At 41.7% G+C, this 18,787-nt stretch overlaps 1 protein-coding gene across 3 annotated transcripts; it reads left to right on the forward strand.

The window, feature by feature from the left end:
• Nucleotides 1–687: 687 nt before the first annotated feature.
• Nucleotides 688–17,935, forward strand: LOC121867904. 3 transcript variants are annotated; one of them, XM_042368035.1, is made up of 5 exons: nt 688–764; nt 12,099–13,527; nt 15,297–15,347; nt 15,482–15,522; nt 17,813–17,935. In XM_042368035.1, the coding sequence occupies exons 2-5, from the start codon at nt 12,781–12,783 to the stop codon at nt 17,907–17,909; spliced, it is 936 nt and encodes a 311-aa protein (XP_042223969.1). In that variant the 5' UTR covers nt 688–764; nt 12,099–12,780; the 3' UTR covers nt 17,910–17,935. The 3 variants fall into 3 exon arrangements, with proteins under 3 accessions (XP_042223969.1, XP_042223968.1, XP_042223970.1); XM_042368034.1 differs by having other exon boundaries at nt 691–1,225; XM_042368036.1 differs by having other exon boundaries at nt 691–1,225; nt 17,816–17,935.
• Nucleotides 17,936–18,787: the final 852 nt, after the last annotated feature.

Here is an 18,787-nt window from a genome sequence, read left to right on the forward strand (position 1 = left end):
GTGACCAACAGCTTCTGCCAGTGTGTGTGTGTGAGGCGGGAACTGTGAATTATTTACATTTTATTGAAGGTTACAATCTGCTTACTACAGGATCCCATTACTTAGGTTCTTCTTCAGGTTATCTGGGTGATTGAAGAGTACTGTACCTTTATTTATATGACTTCAGGTATAACATGTAGAGAATTAGTTAAAATTGCTTTGTTTCTACACTGGGATTACCAAGACTAGATGCGTAGTTTTATTGAAAGTCATGAGAAATTTATCGCATTAACAGGAACGTTATAAGTGATAAAACAAATCATTGTAATATTTCTACAGCAAATAAAATTCAGAGTTGCAGAGAAGCATTTCGTGTCATGTGTCAAGTTTAGGTAATTATTTCGGAATGGTCATTAATATCATGCATTTGTCAGACCCCCTTCGTCATGACACACCTTGGAAGTAACCTGGCACTATACCACTGATTAACAAATGCAACAAGGTTCACAGCACAACGATAGTGATTTAAAAGACTAATTAAACTCTATTACTCAAAACTAGACCAACCATATTGACAAATACTTTAAATTCTTTTACTGGTATTTGTAAAAAAAAGAATGTGAGTGAGTAATTCCGACTTGGCACCTGGCACGTGAGGTGAGGTAAGGGCAGGTTACCAGGCGACGCACCAAAACATTCACTCGCCCTCATGACACCGCGGAGGGAGATTGTGTGTCGCTCTCTCTACTGTTCCTTGTTTCCTATTAATATTCATCCCTTTAACAGTATATGGTTACTACTTTATGTGCAATGACGAGCAACACGACATAGCAAAATATACAAGTGTGAATCGGTTTTATAGTTCAGTGGTATGACGTCCCGAAAACAATGTGCTGTCGATAATGGTTTAGTTGTGAGGTGGCTCTGAGGGACAGGTGTGATAATACGCACTACAGGTGTTGTGAGCTGCTGTGAGTGTTAACTGAGCAGTTGTGGGTTCTACCAGAGCCGCTGTGGGTGTTATTTGAGCCGCTGAGTGTTACCTGAGCCGCTGTGATAGTTACCTGAGCAGCTGTGAGTGTTACCAGAGCAGCTGTGAGTGTTACCAGACCAGTTGTGAGTGTTACCTGAGCAGTTGTGAGTGTTACCAGACCAGGTGTTGAAGTGTCCTAAAGCAACAATGTGATGTACACGGACTTGTCAAACCTTCCTTCCTTCACTGAACCTCCAATGACACAATAAAAAGGTAAATTGATAATACTATAAATACCGTCTTGCACTGATCAGCTTCGGCACACCACAAGCTTAAGTACATGGAATACCGTCTTGCACTGATCAGCTTCGGCACACAAGCTTAAGTACATGGAATACCGTCTTGCACTGATCAGCTATTTCTAAGCTTAAGTACATGGAATACCGTCTTGCACTGATCAGCTTCGGCACACCACAAGCTTAAGTACATGGAATACCGTCTTGCACTGATCAGCTTCGGCACACAAGCTTAAGTACATGGAATACCGTCTTGCACTGATCAGCTTCGGCACACAACAAGCTTAAGTGCATGCACCTAGCGAACTGCCTCACGTGATTAAAGTATTTCGCATTTATAGAGGTGTAAAATACAAGGGTTCAACTGTGACGAAAAATACGATACTAGTTCCTGAATGATTTAGGTATTGGTTGGTGTGGGAGGTGAGTGTGTTGGTGTGGTAGGTGAGTGTGTTGGTGTGGTAGGTGAGTGTGTTGGTGTGGGAGGTGAGTGTGTTGGTGTGGGAGGTGAATGTCTTGGTTCACGCGGCACTATACATTCCATACTACGGTCCGCTACACACACACACCAACAACAAACACTTATTAAACTACTCCACACCTGAAGATTAGACACCCCATCTTATTTCACCTGATCCAAACCTAACCTAACCCTTAATCAACACCTGGTTCATGATAATATTAGTCCTGCATCGCGTGGTGTCATATTTAGGTGCTAGGGGGTCGGGGGGGAGGGGGGGAGAGGCTGGGCATATAAGCAACAGCAAGACGATGAGTTGTGTTGCCAGTGCTCCTGAGACAGTCATTACTCCAGCTAGACATTGGGGCATAGCTCTCTCATAGTCTCTGTAGCGAGAATAATATGGGATATATATCAGAGACTGTAGTGAGACCTCCAGCTCCTCTTGATATAACGTGGTGTGTTTCCTGCAGAAGCTGACGATGAAATAATGATGGGTGTTATTAGTGTTGGTGTAAACTACTTTAAAAAATAATAAATCGGAACGCCTAAAAGAATCTCCAACCCAGCTTATTTTACCTAAAGATTAATCATCCTAACGCTAACCTAACCTAACCCCCAGCTTATTTTACCAAAAGATTAACCATCCTAACGCTATCGGGAGGATGAGGTTACGTTAGCCTTAAGGTGGTTAGGTTAGGTCAGGTCAGGTCAGGTTAGGTTAGGTCAGGTTAGGATCACTAATGTTTAGGTGAAATAATCTGGGGGATGGTTAGGAGATGCTTTAGATAATTTATAAAAAACTCCACTATTGCGTCATACATGAATGGTGTACCCGCCGACCCTGAGACGACACGTTCAGAGAGGAATCTACACCAAAGCTTATCTCCCAGTTATGACTCACGGCCCTAGATGACCTATATCACTTATCATAGGCTGGAACGGAGGTGTAAAGTTAGGTCATGTCACGTTGAAGGAGAGAGAGAAGGACAAGAACTTAAATCTAAGAGTTTGTCTGGTTTAATTAGGTTTTAATTATGGTACATCATTTTTTGGATGTTTTGTGTGGGAAAATTATGAGTTAAACCCTGGAGATTAATGGTTAAGTGTCGAATGTGTTGTGTTAGTGTTTGGTCAGCCTAGGTCACCCCTGGCAGCCGAGGGGGGTTGAGGAGCGTAGACTAATGTTGTCACGACCAGCACTATAGCGCCTCTCTCTCTCTCTCTCTCTCTCTCTCTCTCTCTCTCTCTCTCTCTCTCTCTCACCAAAATCACTATTAGCATCACCTGAAAATTCCCCCCCCCCCTAATTTAATATAACCTAATCTTACCTAACTATCCAAAATTCCAAATCTAATCAAATCCAACCTAACCTAACTCACTTTACAATGTTTAATTATCAAGAGGATTAAGGTGTGTAGGGGGGGGGGGTTAATTTTCAGGTAGATCCATGTTATCTCCCTGAATCGATCTTTCTTAATTCAGGTTTCATTTTGTCTATTACTTAACAACAGTATCTCTTATTCAATATTAGGAGTGAGGCCACCTACCATCTCGTTGTCTGCTACTGTGCTGAGCTAAAAGGTTAACTAACTACCATTCCTATCCTGAACTTTGGTATATGTTTACATCGGTTTTAATAGGAATATGATGACTGCTCAGCTATCCTTGGTCTGGTCGATTTACTGTTTAACCATCCTCTATATACCTGCACTCTCTTCACCTGCGGAATCATAGTGCTCCTGTGTGGCGATTTTACTTAATACTATCTAATTTCTAATACCAGGTTATCAGTATCTTATCCACGTTTCCCTTATCCACGAGGCCTCCAGCGTGTATTTTTCCTCAATGGTCTGTTTTTAAGGCACGTTGGTCATTATAACCCCAGGTCCCAGCGCTTAATTATTGTGGAAAGTCAATATATTTCAACCGTAATTATCGAGAAAAATCGTCTCCTCGTGTTTCTATATCAAGGAAACCGTGTTTATTAGACTAATGTATTAAGAAAATGCTGTTATTTAGGTTTAGTTATGAAGCAGACTCTGCCCCCTCCCTGCAGCTATAATTTATCAAGGAAACTGTCCACTAGGCGTCACGAAAGCCTAGTCACCTAATACCTCGAGTGATTTGTCAAGAGTTACCGAGACAAACTTCCTTCGGGGCCTGATGGCAATATAAAGTTATATCCTTTACTTAGTATTTGACTGCGTCTTGTTAAGTTAGTTACAAAAGGTTTTTAAATCAAGTCTACTTGGTGAAGGCTCATTGATCGTTAAGACGCTGCTGTTGTTGACCTTTCACAACGCTGCAGTCAGGAGGAGGAGGAGGAGGAAGAGGCATTATTGGAACATAAATCAGATGACGTCTTGTGAAGAATGTAGACGAAAATTTAGATGCATCGAGTGTTTGTCTGTTCATTTGTTCGTCGTCTCAGTTCAAAAGCCAGAGGAAGATAATCGTTTAGACTCTAGAGGATTGAAATGAAATACAGATTGTCCCTGGTATTTAGGTTAGGTTAAGTACATTATCAAAACATTGGTGTGTGTGTGTGTGTGTGTGTGTGTGTGTGTGTGTGTGCTGCCTGGGTTTTTTTCCTACATACTCATAACTGATATTCTTAACCGTGTTTACTGTGACAGGTAGGATGTTAAAGAAATCATTATAGCCGACAATGATTTATGATTTCTGTATAATTATGTCTAAGTCTTAACTCTCAGACATCATAGTGAAGAGCACACTTCCGTACAGAAAATGACGAGCCTTGAGTACACTATTCTTCAAGGGACTACAGTAATTACTCCCAAATTATACAGGAAATTTTGTAAACACTAAAGCAACAATAGTTAAGTTCTATTATACACTTAAACATTAATTATAAACTCAAGGTAAGGAATTTTTTTGGCCAGTTTAAGAAGTAAAATTATTCACCTGAAGTGCAAGCAGTGTTGCGTGCAGCCAGCGACAACTGCACTTTAATAGCTCCCTTACCGTCCAATCGCCATGTTATCCACTCCCTCACCCACCGCCTGTGTAAAAATAAATACTTCTATTGATCTAGTTAATATCTGCAATAGTTAAGTTTTTTTAACTCTGTAAAGCGAGGGTCAAAGACGTCTTCTAATTTGTTTCATTGGGCTTATTTTCTCAGGTTTACATCTAAGTCTTTCTAAAATCTGTCCAGTTGCCTCGTGAAGTACAGGGTCATGTTTTAACTGTCATCTTAATCGTGTCTTCTGTAACAGTTTCAGTATTCTTAGAGATTCAGAGGAGGTTACAAAGTAGACATGTGAACTGTACCATCCCACCTTATAAGTTACAGTGGATACAGTGAAGAATACAGTTATGTGTAGAATATGATGGCGCACGTAGGGGTGTTTTGGTTGATGGGTAACTTCGTAAACAGAGTAAACATAACCATTAAGGGGGACATTGGAAACAAACATTAATTGGGACTTTGTAAACATAACCATTAAGGGGGACATTGTAAACAAACATTAAGGGGGACTTTGTAAACATAACCATTAAGGGGGACATTGTAAACAAACATTAAGGGGGACTTTGTAAACATAACCATTAAGGGGGACATTGTAAACAAACATTAAGGGGGACTTTGTAAACATAACCATTAAGGGGGACATTGTAAACAAACATTAATTGGGACTTTGTAAACATAAACATTAGGAAGGACTTTGTAAATAAACATCTAGGGATTCTGTAGACGTAAACATAAAGCGACTTTGTGACCACCACAGCGGGCTCTCCCTGCTGTGATCTCGGTCACGGAAGGTTTCATGGTAAGAGTGACCTCCGCCATCACTAGATATACCATTGGCTTCTTATGGTGTAAACATCATTTTCATCGTCTCAAAGGCCTATTTTAACCATCTAGCCTCTGAACGATTCATATTTCTTCGTCAAGTTTGGAAATATTTGTGTGTGTGTGTGTGTGTAACGAAGATTGAACCACGGGAATGAGTCTCCGAACTTCGCTTACCCTGACTGTTATCTGGTGCGGGTGTGCTGTTTGATCTCACTTGGGGTCGATACCGCATGGATAGTTATGATTCATGTATGTATGACGTATATGTATTCAGTTATATATGTATGTCAGTAAATATTAAATACATAGCCCATTTGCTTACACGAGCCTTTAAGTACACCCAGAGACCCACCGACCCCACCCTGGGTGTCTTACTGGCAATTTTACCTGGCAATACTTGGTAAAGGAAGGTTGTATGTAATGACGATTGTGATTGGTGGATTTATTTTCGGCTGTATCACTGTCAGGATAAATATTAAATAAACCAAAGGTAGAATTTGTTTAATAAAAAACTCTTCATCATTATTTTAGGTCATGAGAAGTTTCCACGTGTTCGTATATTTGTTTAAATAATGAAAACCAAATCGATCTGAGAATCTTGTGGCAGCCCTCGTTGTAGTCGAGTTGCCAATTCATTAATATACTTCCTTCATTATTTAAGCAAATATATGAACGTATGGAAACTTCTCATCATCTTAAATAGCAATGAATAGTTTATTATTAAAAAAAAAAACCTTAGGACACTCGCTCTGTACATTACAAAACTGTGGATCGACCCCTGGTATGTGTGTGTGTGTGTGTGTGTGTGTGTGAGATAACTGTTTTGGTATCACAATAATTGTTTTAATTATGTTACTGTAGGTAATACTTCACTTTTGTTATCATTATGGAGGGCTCACTGTAACCCACAAAATTACAGGGGACCGTGATGGGTAACAGTTTAGAAAAGGTCTACCTGTATACCTGTATCGACGTTACGTAATACTGTAGCGTTTTCTGTAATAGTCTTTACGGCCAACGACAACACGAACCTGGGTGAGTGTACTACATGGTGAGAGAGAGAGAGAGAGAGAGAGAGAGAGAGAGAGAGAGAGAGAGAGAGAGAGTTGTTTTGATCTAGAGTTAAACAGACAGACAGTTCCAGGAGGTGACTGTGTTAGGGGTCAAGTGTGTATTGTAAGGGTGATGATGGTCGATGGTGTGGAGGCGACGAGGTCAACATAGGTCAGTTTTCTCTCTCTCTCTCTCTCTCTCTCTCTCTCTCTCTCTCTCTCATTCCCCCTTTTACCATCCCCATCATTCCATCCCCCCCATCATTCCCTCCCTCTTATTCTCCACCCTTCCCTTCTCTCCCTCCCTCCTACATTCCATCGTGTCAAATACTAACCTGGTCTGGATATTATTTGTCAACCAGCTAAGATTAAAATGACGAGTCTAGTTAAGAGTCTCAGTGTTATTCCCTAGTTGTTACATCACCAATCTTGTGAGTCAGTTAGTTACGTTATCAAAGGTTAATGTTAAAGGGATATTTTGACGTAAGGACCATGGAGAATCTACGTCATTGTTATCGCATAAGTGAGCCAGTTAGTTACGTCATCAAAGGTTAAAGTTAAAGGGATATTTTGACGTAAGGACCATGGAGAATCTACGTCATTGTTATCGCATAAGTGAGCCAGTTACAAATATACCTTGCATGTGGAGCCTGCCGTCAGAGATTAATACACAGAGGACTGACCTGAACCCCCTGAAATAAGACATTGTACTCAAGAGGTTAACTAAATGTACTCAAGATGTTAAAAGATATATCCATGGGCCAATTTAATGTACTCCAAATAAGTTAGTATCGTAATGAAGGGTTAAATACCTTTGACCATTTAATTAATACGGTAGTAGTGATAAGATTCGCAGTGTGGGTTGGCTTCCTCTTGGTACAGGTAAATATTAATTGGTTGAAGTTTACGCTCATCACACCTGGGAGTTATTTCTAAGGATCACCTGAAGACATTAATTCGGCTTATTTTACCTTGAAGATGTCCACTCTAATGCTAACCAAACCTAACCCAATCTAACCCAACCAAACCTAACCAAACCTAACCTAACCTAACCAAACCTAATCCCCAGGTAGCGTTAGGGTGTTTACCCATAAGGCAAAAAAATCGATGGTGTCTAGTCTTCAAGTCATCTGTGTGTGTGTGTGTGTGTCTGTGTGTGTGTGTGTGTGTGTGTGTGCAGGTCAGTTCTGACAACCAACACAGAGAGGCACAGGTTACCGACACACCCAGGATCGATCAGCCAAGACCAGGGACGTCACTACGGTGAATACAAGCCGAGTGATGGTGGTTCTCCCTTCTTCCTTCCTTCCTTCCCTCCTCCTTCTTCACCCTCCTCCTCCCTCCTTCCTCCATCCCTCCCTCCCTCCTCCCCTCCCTCCTTTCTCCATCCCTCCTCCCTCCCTCCCTCCCTCCCTCCCCCTCCCTCCTCCTCTCCCTCCTTCCTTCCCCTGCCCTCCTCGTCTCTCCCACCCACAACCCCAGTTTCAAAGCCACACATACTTCTAACACAGCTGACACACACACACACACACACACACAATATTGCGTAAAATTTTCAAGTCTATTATTTTTACACATGTAGAATCTTTAAGGCGTTTTTGCAATAAGAAATGAAGAAGTAAAGATGAATGATGAATAAAAACATGACCGAGAACTGATCATTGACCACGTAAAGCAATGGTTAAATATCCTTCACATGTTGGAAGAATACATAAGTCAAGTCAGGAAGGGCTGGCTGGTGTTGGCGTGACTACACATAACTTTTTATTACAATGTGTGTGTGTGTGTGTGTGTGAGTGAGTGTGTGTGTGTGTGTGTGTGTGTGTGTGTGTGTGTGTGTCATGAAAATACCCCCAAAATTACTTACTTATTTACTTATCCCCCTTCGTCTTTGTGGCCTAGTTAAGCATCAGTAACCACAACAACTTGACCTAAACTGACACCATTCCAGGCACTAACTAACCTTGGGTAAGTGAGCTTGAATACCTCACCTGTTGAGTCACGTTAATACAACATACCAACAATAAACATCTGGTGATCGTCTTTTGTTTCACCGTGAAAACAAAAGACTATCGGGTGTGAGGTTGTCCCCTTTCGTTCGATTACGTGGGTGTGGTCTCGTCATCGTCTTTATTAATGGGTTACTTTGGTATTTTATGACTGTTTTAGCTTTGGTTTTGTAGTTGTATTGTTTACGGGTAAAAGTTTGTTTGTGTGACCTTTGATGGTGACCTTGTTTGACCTTTCTCTATTGTGTGACGTGGAGACTGAGAACTATGGTCAAGTTCAAATAAACATCATAATTTATAACGTTTTGTGTGTGTGTGTGTGTGTGTGAGCTACCACTTACGATAATTAGATTCAACTTTCTATCCCAATTCAGACAGACAAATATTCACCTAAATTAATAATAAGACTTAAATAAAAAGTCACCGAATTGTAATGACGTCAATCAGGCTTAACCCCCCCCCCCTCAAGGTAAACATAGTACCCTGTTGAATAAATGTACAATATAAACACCGTCCCGCTCCACCTGAATGAACAATAACTATACACATCGTTTAATTTATCATTCTTATCTATAAAAATCTTCTATATTAAACTAAATGACCCTCAAGCAGATACATAATTAGTAATAATGTACAGAGTAACGTAAACAGTGGCGTGAAGTGTACAGTACATCATGGTATAGTCACTGTAGGGCTGTGTACATCAAGAGTTCACTGTCACATAACAAAAGGCCTCTGCCTCGTGACCTTGACGGTAGACACTCAAGGGTAGAGCCAGGTGAGAAGTTTAAGGGGAATCATAGGGAGTTTAAGGGGTTAGGTGTTTAAGGATTGTAGGGTGCTTTAAGGGGGGATTATAGGGTGTTTAAGGGGATTATAGGGTGTTTTAAGGTGTTTATGATTATAGGGTGTTTAAGGGGGGTTATAGGGTGTTTTAAGGGGATTTTAGGAGTTAGAGGATAGATAGATCAATTGGACATGTGGATAGATACAAAGACGGGAATAGACAGGGATGTAAACAGACAGATACCATTACTACTTTTTTTTTTTTTTTTTTTTTTTAAATGCAATTTAGCCTCCCCAATAGCCACCATTCTCGCCACCATTTATTCCCTGAGGCAGAGCAAAGCCGACCGAAGGAGAGAGAAGGACACGACATCTCATCCAGGCTGTGACATAACTCTGGGCTGCTGCTTCTGTTCGGAGATCAGCTCCATGAGTCTGGCGTAGAAACATCTTGCACTTGGGCCCATCCCACCAGAGGTTGTGAACACTAGAGGAGTGAAGCTGCCTTGATCAACATTTTGAATTTCTCCCCATATGCCCTTCTCTCTTGTCGTTCTCGTTCCTCCTATGCGCAGCATCGAGAGCTAGGTTACGGTGACAAACGGCCATGGGATCAAAAATCCTGATGTCGAAGAAAGCTCGCTGTCCCCGTCCAGAATCCTCGAGCACTGACGTCCACACGGGCTTCGTTAGATGTGTTTGAAGTCCTGTGTTGGAAGATCTCGCCATCCAGTGGAAGGAGGGTCGGTTCTACCATGACGTCCCGCAGATTTCCTTCAACATATTTGCTGTGAGATCCCTTACCTCGTCATGCCTCATGCATATGAAGCCCCTTCTTGCACACCATGGCGTGATCGCCGTCATAGGAAGAGCCACACACGCATTGGGAGGGCAAACCTTCTACTGGCTGACCGTACCTTAGAGCAATGGCATCTGTAAATTTTTGTTTGTTAAGACTGAAACCATTTGCCCTTATCGGTAACGTAGTTAACCAGTTCGAGGCGCCCACCTCCTGCGCTATAGCTACTTTTTTTTTCAAATTTTCTGGAACCTGCAGCAATAGTTGCTGCAACATGTCATTTTGGCAGTGCTGCCAATCTGTTGTAATGGACCTACGGATCTTATTAACTTCGCTGGTGTCCACTTCCCCTGTTGCATTCTGGGCTATTATGTGGTCAGTGAGGGCTGCTGTGAGCTTAAGTGAATTTTGATGTTCAGAGTCAGCAATCTCCTCTGGATTAGTTAGTCCCATCCCTCCCAGTCTTGGTGGAAGTGCAAGAAGTGTTCTTTCTGCTAGGGTTAAGTCGGGGTGTTTCACTAGTTTGGGAATGAACTTGACACTGATTGCTTCTTCCAAAGGGTGGAGGAGGGGTCCGATCTCAGGGATGGTACGCATCAGGTAGTTCCAACGATGCTTGACTCCATGTGTGAATGCTGCAAAGGCCGCATGTGGCTCTGTGTTAGCAATCTCCGATAGAGCTTGGATTTCGCTAACCCACTCATTCACCTTTCCCGCTACGTACTGGGTCTTGAAGTCCGTAGTGCCAATTACTATGCTGTCACTCGGAATACAGTATGACGATCATCCAGCTATGATACAATGATATGAGTTATTAAGGATGTCACCTAGGTTGGGAAGCTCTGAGGTGACTAAAGAGGCTGATACGGGACCAGCAGGTGTGGAGGGTTACATCTAGTGCGGGAGGGGTGGCAGCAGCAGCGTCTTTCCGAGGTAGGAAGAAAGATATTATGAGGAAAAAAAAGAAAGAAACACAGACAAACAGAAAGATAAAACGTGTGAAAGAGAGACAAAGAAGAAGGAATTAAAGCAAGGGGAGGGGAGGTGAGGGAAGGGAAGGGGTGATTGTGGGAGGGGAGGGAGAGGGAAGGGAAGGGGTGATGGTGGGAGGGGAGGGAGAGGGAAGGGAAGGGGTGAGCCAAGGCGATCAATGCCCTCCACCCACCCATGATGAGAGAGTTTGGTTACCTGAGGCATTCCGTGTGGCTACTTTTGAGTCCCTGAGTTATCCTAGAGCCCATCCCGAGAAGGTAAACGGGGCTATTGGTTTCGCTTTATTCTGTGTGTGTGTGTGTGTGTGTGTGTGTGTGTTACTCTCAGATCGCGTACACCAGAAATGGCACGTGATGTCATGACTCGCCGTTCAGCATGCAGTACACACTCGTCGCGCTGTGATTGGTGGAGAGACATGCATTAAACTATAAAGCTCAGGGATTGGCTTCTCAAATGTTCGAACGGTGAATTTTCCTCGTAAATAAAAATAAAGGAATGTATCATATTCGTTGAAAAATAACACAGATTCTACCTTAACACGTACACTGTGTACTAGTATGGGGAGACATCATTAACGCTCAGAATATATATATATATATATATAAAATCCTGATCGAGGTCTGTCTGTCAAGTCACACAACATATCACCCGACCTAAACCACGTAACCTAATTCTGGATAATGTTTTATGGTCTGTCTAAAGTTGGGTTATTAGATATGTTGAGTTCGGTCGCGACAAAAAAAATTTAGGCTCGTATTCTCACAGTAGTCATGTAAGCACAGCTCCTCCATAAGGGGTTCTGTGGATTTTATCATTCTTCCTATGCTCTTTGATTTATTTTGGTAATGGGAAGGTTTTACGTCACCAAATTTATATTCTCGTTTATCTAAAGTTTCATGTTACACTGTCTTACTAAATCTCTCTCTTACAGACTCTGTATGACGGAACTAGAAGCATTTTAGAGGGTGTCCCAAGAGGTGTCAAGAGAACGTGCCCCTCCCCTCCACGCCACCACCGGCCGGGGGATGAAGAGGGGCGTAATGGTGTGTCACTTCCGCCACCACAAACGAAGCCTCGCCCTGGATCAACGGGACCCGGAGCAACTGGCGGAGTGATGGAGACACCAAACACCACTGGGTGACAAAGGAACTAAGATGTCGTTTTCTGAACCATACACGATCCTCTGTTAGATGTACAAACTATAAGGTCGTAAGAATTTAACGATATAAACTAGAATTTAATATTATAAGACATATAGAAAAAACAATAAGTGAAACATTCCCCAGTAAATATAGTTTTACTGGTCTTCTTTTAACAGTCTCCAGCAACGACTAATGGAACAGCAGATCATTGTCTCTCAGAACAGTAGTACTGGTGCACAAAAACCTCACTGTCAACTAAAGCTTACGCCGAGTTTAAGTCTAACACAGAAAATGAAGAATTCAAAAGACAGCAAAAGGTAAATTACAATAATCAATCACTATTTGACGACTCTGAAGGGATTTAACGAAGAAGGCAGTTTTATGGTTATAGTGGAGCGGGAGATAAAAAATGAGTGTTAGAGGAAGATTAATAGCAGCTGTGACAGTGAGGTAGTGATAGGCGGCAGCACCATGGGGGCGGGGAGTGCCAAAGGGGTGAAACCCAAGGGCAATGACGACGGGGATCAGTTCTCCAGTTCCAGTGATCATTGGGAGAACGACCAGCCGATCTCCAAGAAAGATGAAAACAAAAACAATAACAGTGAAAGCTTTGAACGGACGCTGGCAGAGATCTCAGCTCCGAGTGGCAGTAATATAGAAACCTTGGACAATGGAAACCCGGAGGAGAAAAAAGACGACCTCAAGAAAAAGACGCGATTTGGTTTCGCTAAAAAGAAGGAAGATGGAACCAAAGTAGACTCGACTCAGAACGACTCGAGCGAGGACAAGAAAAACACCAACGACAAGAAAAACACAGACAAAAATAATAAAGATCCCACAGAGAAGAAGGGCTTCAAACTCTTTAACTGGAAAACCGAGAAAAAATCTGAAGAAAAGGACGTGGGTCTAGAAGATGACATTAACGACTTGGAGAAGACTTTCGACTCTCTTGGCATCGTCGGGAAGAACATGTGGGGTAATGGCCCGCCCAATCGCCTGAAAGAAGACGAGGACCCGGCGATTATTGAACCCATGAGGAAGAAAAAGAACGTCAGAATGCGGGGAGTGAAAAGCATGAACGGGGGAGGGATGGTAGAAGGTGGCGGCAGTAGTAGTAACAGCTCGACGGGATCCAAGAGGACCTTTAAGTTCTCTTGGGAGACAGAGAACCAGACGACACCCACCAAGGAGGATGAGGAGGAGTGGGAGTATAAGGCGGTAAGTGGAGCTCTGTGTTGTGTATTTCCCTCACTCCTCAACACTCCAGTCGCCTCTCCACATACTCCTCAAAGTCGTCAACAAACTCCCGCGCAGAGCTATGACTACCAAGAATTTTTTTACATGCGTGACGTCACTTAGGACAATGACCGAATTTGTCATATTATTTTATAGTTTGACGACGTTTTCCTGGAAATGGCGTGTTCAAAAATGTATTCCTGGCAGTATTTTTATTTCTTTATTCATAATTATTATTTTTTCTCGCGACTGACGCTTGGAAGACGATGGTTTAAACTCTATTCCTCAAGGGCTTAAAACACTATTCTCAAACGGTTAATTAGGGAAAAAAATAAACTTTTGGGAGGAAAAGAAAGATGAGGAATTTACTGAAGCTAATTACAGACCACTCTAATACAAACTAACACACTAAACCTCCAACACCAGTGGCTACACACACACACGTAGCAATAGTATTAAATCGTCAGGCAATATAATCTCAGGGTCTAATCTCATATGATCAGCCCACGAACCAAATCTCAATTAATTTTCATGACTTCGCTACAAACGTTTTAAAACTTCACATAACATAATTCTTAACTAATAGGACTGAAAAAAAGGTGAAGGAAGTCTGAAAGTAATGGTGAGTGGGAACCATCAAGTTAGTATAAACACAAGCGACGGAACACCTGCTTACACTAATTTAACGCCTTCAAGAATAAATACAAATACGTAAAGTAAATAAGTTAATAGATAAATAAAATAAAGTATGTAAATGTAAAGTAAATATAAGAAGTTAGGTAAAGTAACAGGGTTATAGATTTGGCCCGTCTACTAGTGACATATCCAACCCTGATGATATTTTATTGAACCTTGGTATTCAGGACAGGTTGAGACGTGGGGTTGGGAATACTGAATCAAACGACCCACTATAATCTACATTGGTTTACATTGTTAATATGTTTCCAATTCTAGTAGGCTTTTAGTTTGAATTGGTCTCTAGTTCTAATAGGCTTTCAGTTCTAATAGGCCTTTCTGTACTAATAACTCTTCACTTCTAGTTAGTCTCCAGTTTTGATAGGTTCCATTCCTATTAAACGCCTGTCCCTAATAGTTCCTCACCTAACCTAACCATCAAAATTGGGGCCGGATCTTAATTGGTAGAATTAGGACAGGGACGTTTTTGAAATGGGGCCTATTACAACTGGGGCCTATTACAACTGGGGCCTATTACAACTGGGGCCTATTACAACTGGGGCCTATTACAACTGGGGCCTATTACAACTGTGGCCTATTACAACTGGGGACTATTACAACTGGGACCTATTACAAATAGGTTATGCTGTATGACCTTTAGCGTGGGAGTGAGAGAGACCGGCAGCGCTTCTTTCATACAATATTTAACATGATCTTTCAACACACTGATCTCTTAAGTTGCGTTAGTTAGCTTCATGAATGCCTTACCTGACTAACTGACTGACGGACGATGTGACTGAATGATGGAGGAACTGGCTGACTTTCCTCGTTTCGTCTTTTTTTTTTGTTACGTTTTCTTTGGTTTTTATTTTTTATTTATCGTTTTCATTGCAAATACTTAAACTGTTATATAATACACCCGTGTTATCTTATACACCTGCTCCCTGCCCTAGTTCAAGGTGGCTTTCAGTACGAGTGACATATACAGATATTGGCTTTATTTCTTAATGCTGTATATTGATTTTTGATGATGCTAGATGGTCCAATAATTGTGTGTGCGTGTCTTCATCCCACAGGTGGTAATTGAAGGCTTCGATATAGAGAAATTCAGGAAAGCGAATCTGAGGGTGAGTAATGGATGATGTTGTAAAATGATTTATAGACATATATTGCAAGATTGATCAATAAACTGTCGTGTGTTGCAAGATTGATCAATAAACTGTCGTGTGTTGCAAGTTGTATTAATAAACTTGTGTTGCAGGACTCGGTGTTTGACAGTACAAGTCTTCCCAACGCTGTCGGGTAAGTGTGTGCGCGTGGGTGTGTGTGCATAATAAATACGACCACTGCTGAACCATGTCCCCCCAAATCTGAAAACTACAGTAGTAAAATTAACAACAAAAATAAAAACAAGAACAACAGCAATAATAATAATAATAATAATAATAATAATAATAATACGTATTATTTTTTTGCCAGATGCACCTCCTCCCCCCCCCCCCCCATCCACTATGTCAGTAGGTCAGTCTAATTAACAGATAGGTGTGTTAATGAGGCAATTTCAGGTATAATTATGTATCTTATTATTTCTGGTTTTGTTGACATATCTGGTAAAGCACGTTTATATTTCTTCTCGGTGTGTATGTGTTTAAGACAAGGTTATATGAATATTTGAACGACGTGCCTGGCTGTGTGGGTGTTAGGATATACGTGTGTGTCTGGACCATATATTTGATAGTAGATGAATGGGTTTAAGTCATTCTTTTACTGGTACTTGAATGCGTGTCTGGATCATACGTGTGGCGGCGCGTGTGTAAGCAATACGTGTAGTGGGGTGAGAATACGTAGCCAAAAAACATGCGTGTGGCGTTGCGTGCGTGCGTGTCTATAATCCAGGCGTCCCAGGGAGGCTGGCGAGAGATGAGCTGCGGTTTTGTGACGCATTTGACGCAGTGGATCAATAAAATCACCATTTAAGTCTTAACTGCTCGGTCTAACACCAAGGGTAAATGGCCCACCAACACGATCATTGGAGCATATAAAGCTAATTAGCATAATTTTTCCATAGACGGACAAACAGACGGAAGAGCATCCTCACTACCACCCCCCCCCTCCTCTCCCCCTTCTGTTGACGTCACACTCGACCTTCACAAGGCTGCCACTACCCCCAACACAACTGGTCACGGGAATACTTTAGGGGGGACAGATACCGTAAGGGCATATGACACCTCTTGATACGAATTAATTTACCAGGACCCGGGACACTTCAGGTTTAGGATTAAGGTTTAGTTCAGTTTGTCTTACGGTTACTTATAAATGTTGGGCTAGGTTAGGTCAAAACTCAAATAAAAACGGGTTACATATTAACTTCACATCAGAGGATTTACAGAGTCCCTAAAATATTATAAGAATAGAACACACCAAACAGACATATACTCTGAGACCTATAGTAACCAGCCAGTGTCTCGTGTGTCCGTGTTACTGGTGGGACTAGATGCCTGACACGATTATCTCTGCAGTCATATATAAAACAAAAGAAGTTGGTGCTGCGTCATCTAAATACTGCAGTGGTTTTTTTTTTTCAAGGCCGTGGCACGAGCGATGAGGACCTCCGTGTGTGTGTGCATGGTAGTAGTATGTGAGGGAACAAGACAAAGGAACAGTATATATGTATGTTGTGTAATTCATACAGTACCATGACACCATACAGTACATACTTTACCCCCTGTGACCGTCCATTTTCTGCCACTATGCCCTCGGTGCTAGCGAGTGGGATATTGGCATAATGTTGAATATTGGTAAATCGACCATTACCCTTCCTGTCCTTGACTTGCATACACAAACGTTCGTAGATTTGAATTTTCCTTGTTAATTTTTTAACTTAAGATCAGAGGTAAAAAATACTTCCAAAGTGGCAGTAAAATTAGAGATTATCTTAACTAGGAATATTTATTTAGCACTAATTGGAGGACAAAATTAACACGTCTTTGTGAATTTTAGTAAACGGAACCAAGACGATGTGATATAAATCTTAGTGCAATTTAGACGGAATGTGCTTGTTACGTCACTAATGATGAGGTTAATTTAACTTTGATATAAATTTCCAACGTACGAATCTCTGAGAATCTAATTACGGAATGGACAAGTACGAGTTTGTTTCACCTTTAAAGACCGTTCACAACCGCCTGACACACAAAAGACTACAGGTGAAAGGGAGGAAAACTCAATGGCAAGATAATCAATGTCCCACTAGCGCACGTATAAACAAAACTATCGAGCGATTAGGTCAAGGAAGGGGTAGTGACAGAGACGAAATATAATAATAAGCACAAGTTAAAATACTTTTATAGAGACAAGACGGAAATTTTGACAGTTTATAACGACAAGGGGGTCCTAGCGGCTGGGGTAAGAGTTACTATCCCAAATAAACACTGAAATTGCCAACAGCCATGTCACGTAATCTGTCTCTCACTCTCCCCGGTACTTTCCTTTGATAACTAACTGAAGGGTGAACCTCTGACAGCTTTTGACAATATCTAAAAACGATATCTGACAGGTCGTGGTACATGGCTGATCTTACTTGTTGTTCCAGCAGAGATGACGGCGGCAATGGGACCACATCGCCGCTCCGCTACGACCAGACCGAACAGCACATCCTGGCCAGCATAGAGAGGGACTTCCTTCACTGACCAACGGCTACAGGAGGAAGAAGAGGAGTGTACTGACCAACGGCTAACAGCATAGAGAGGGACTTCCTTCACTGACCAACGGCTACAGGAGGAAGAAGAGGAGTGTAAGAACAGCATAGAGATGGACTTAATCCATCGAGGAAGAGGAGAAAGATACAAAAAAGTGAAAGAAGCAGCGTAGAGTTTCATGGTGGCTTGGACATAGCACACGCTAAGGGTCCGACTAATTACCCAAATGTACCTTTATGTAGCCGGAATGAAGTCAAATAATGGTCCTAGATGAATAAATCGGACTGCTAATCACTTCTCGACTAGTATTTGGTGTCAGAAAGTCACAAAAAATTGGTGAACTTAATTTAATCTGAGTTAATAGATCATTGCGGCTACATTTGGGTAATTAGTCGGACCGCACGCTAACTGACGAAAAGGGGGAAGAGGAAAGGATATGAGTGGACTACGATGGAAAAAAAAAGAGGATTTGAGGAGGAAAGTGATAGAAGACGAATAGAAGTGATAAAGATAGACAGGCAGAAAAATACGTGAAAACGGAGACGAGAAGAACGAGAATGTACCCCCATCCCGTCGCGCTGCTCTGTCACAACCCTGGACTTTGAAGAAAACTCATGATTATTAACTTCATGGGAGATTTTCTTGTGATATAACCAACATTCTAAGTTTGATGGAAAGTCTAATCGTTCCTCGTTCTAGTTATCGAACGAGGAGAGGATTCAAGGACGATAAACTCGCTAATCTGCTAATCCCTGGACGTCTCTTTTCTGCATGGCGTGGAGGAGACAACTAGCGAATCAGACAATTTGTAAAAGAAAAAAAAAAACCACGTAAACACTAAATAAAATGGTTAACTGGAAGTGAAAAGT

The sequence above is a fragment of the Homarus americanus genome, unplaced genomic scaffold, assembly GCF_018991925.1.
Source record: "Homarus americanus isolate GMGI-L3 unplaced genomic scaffold, GMGI_Hamer_2.0 scaffold37032, whole genome shotgun sequence".
NCBI lineage: Eukaryota > Metazoa > Arthropoda > Malacostraca > Decapoda > Nephropidae > Homarus > Homarus americanus.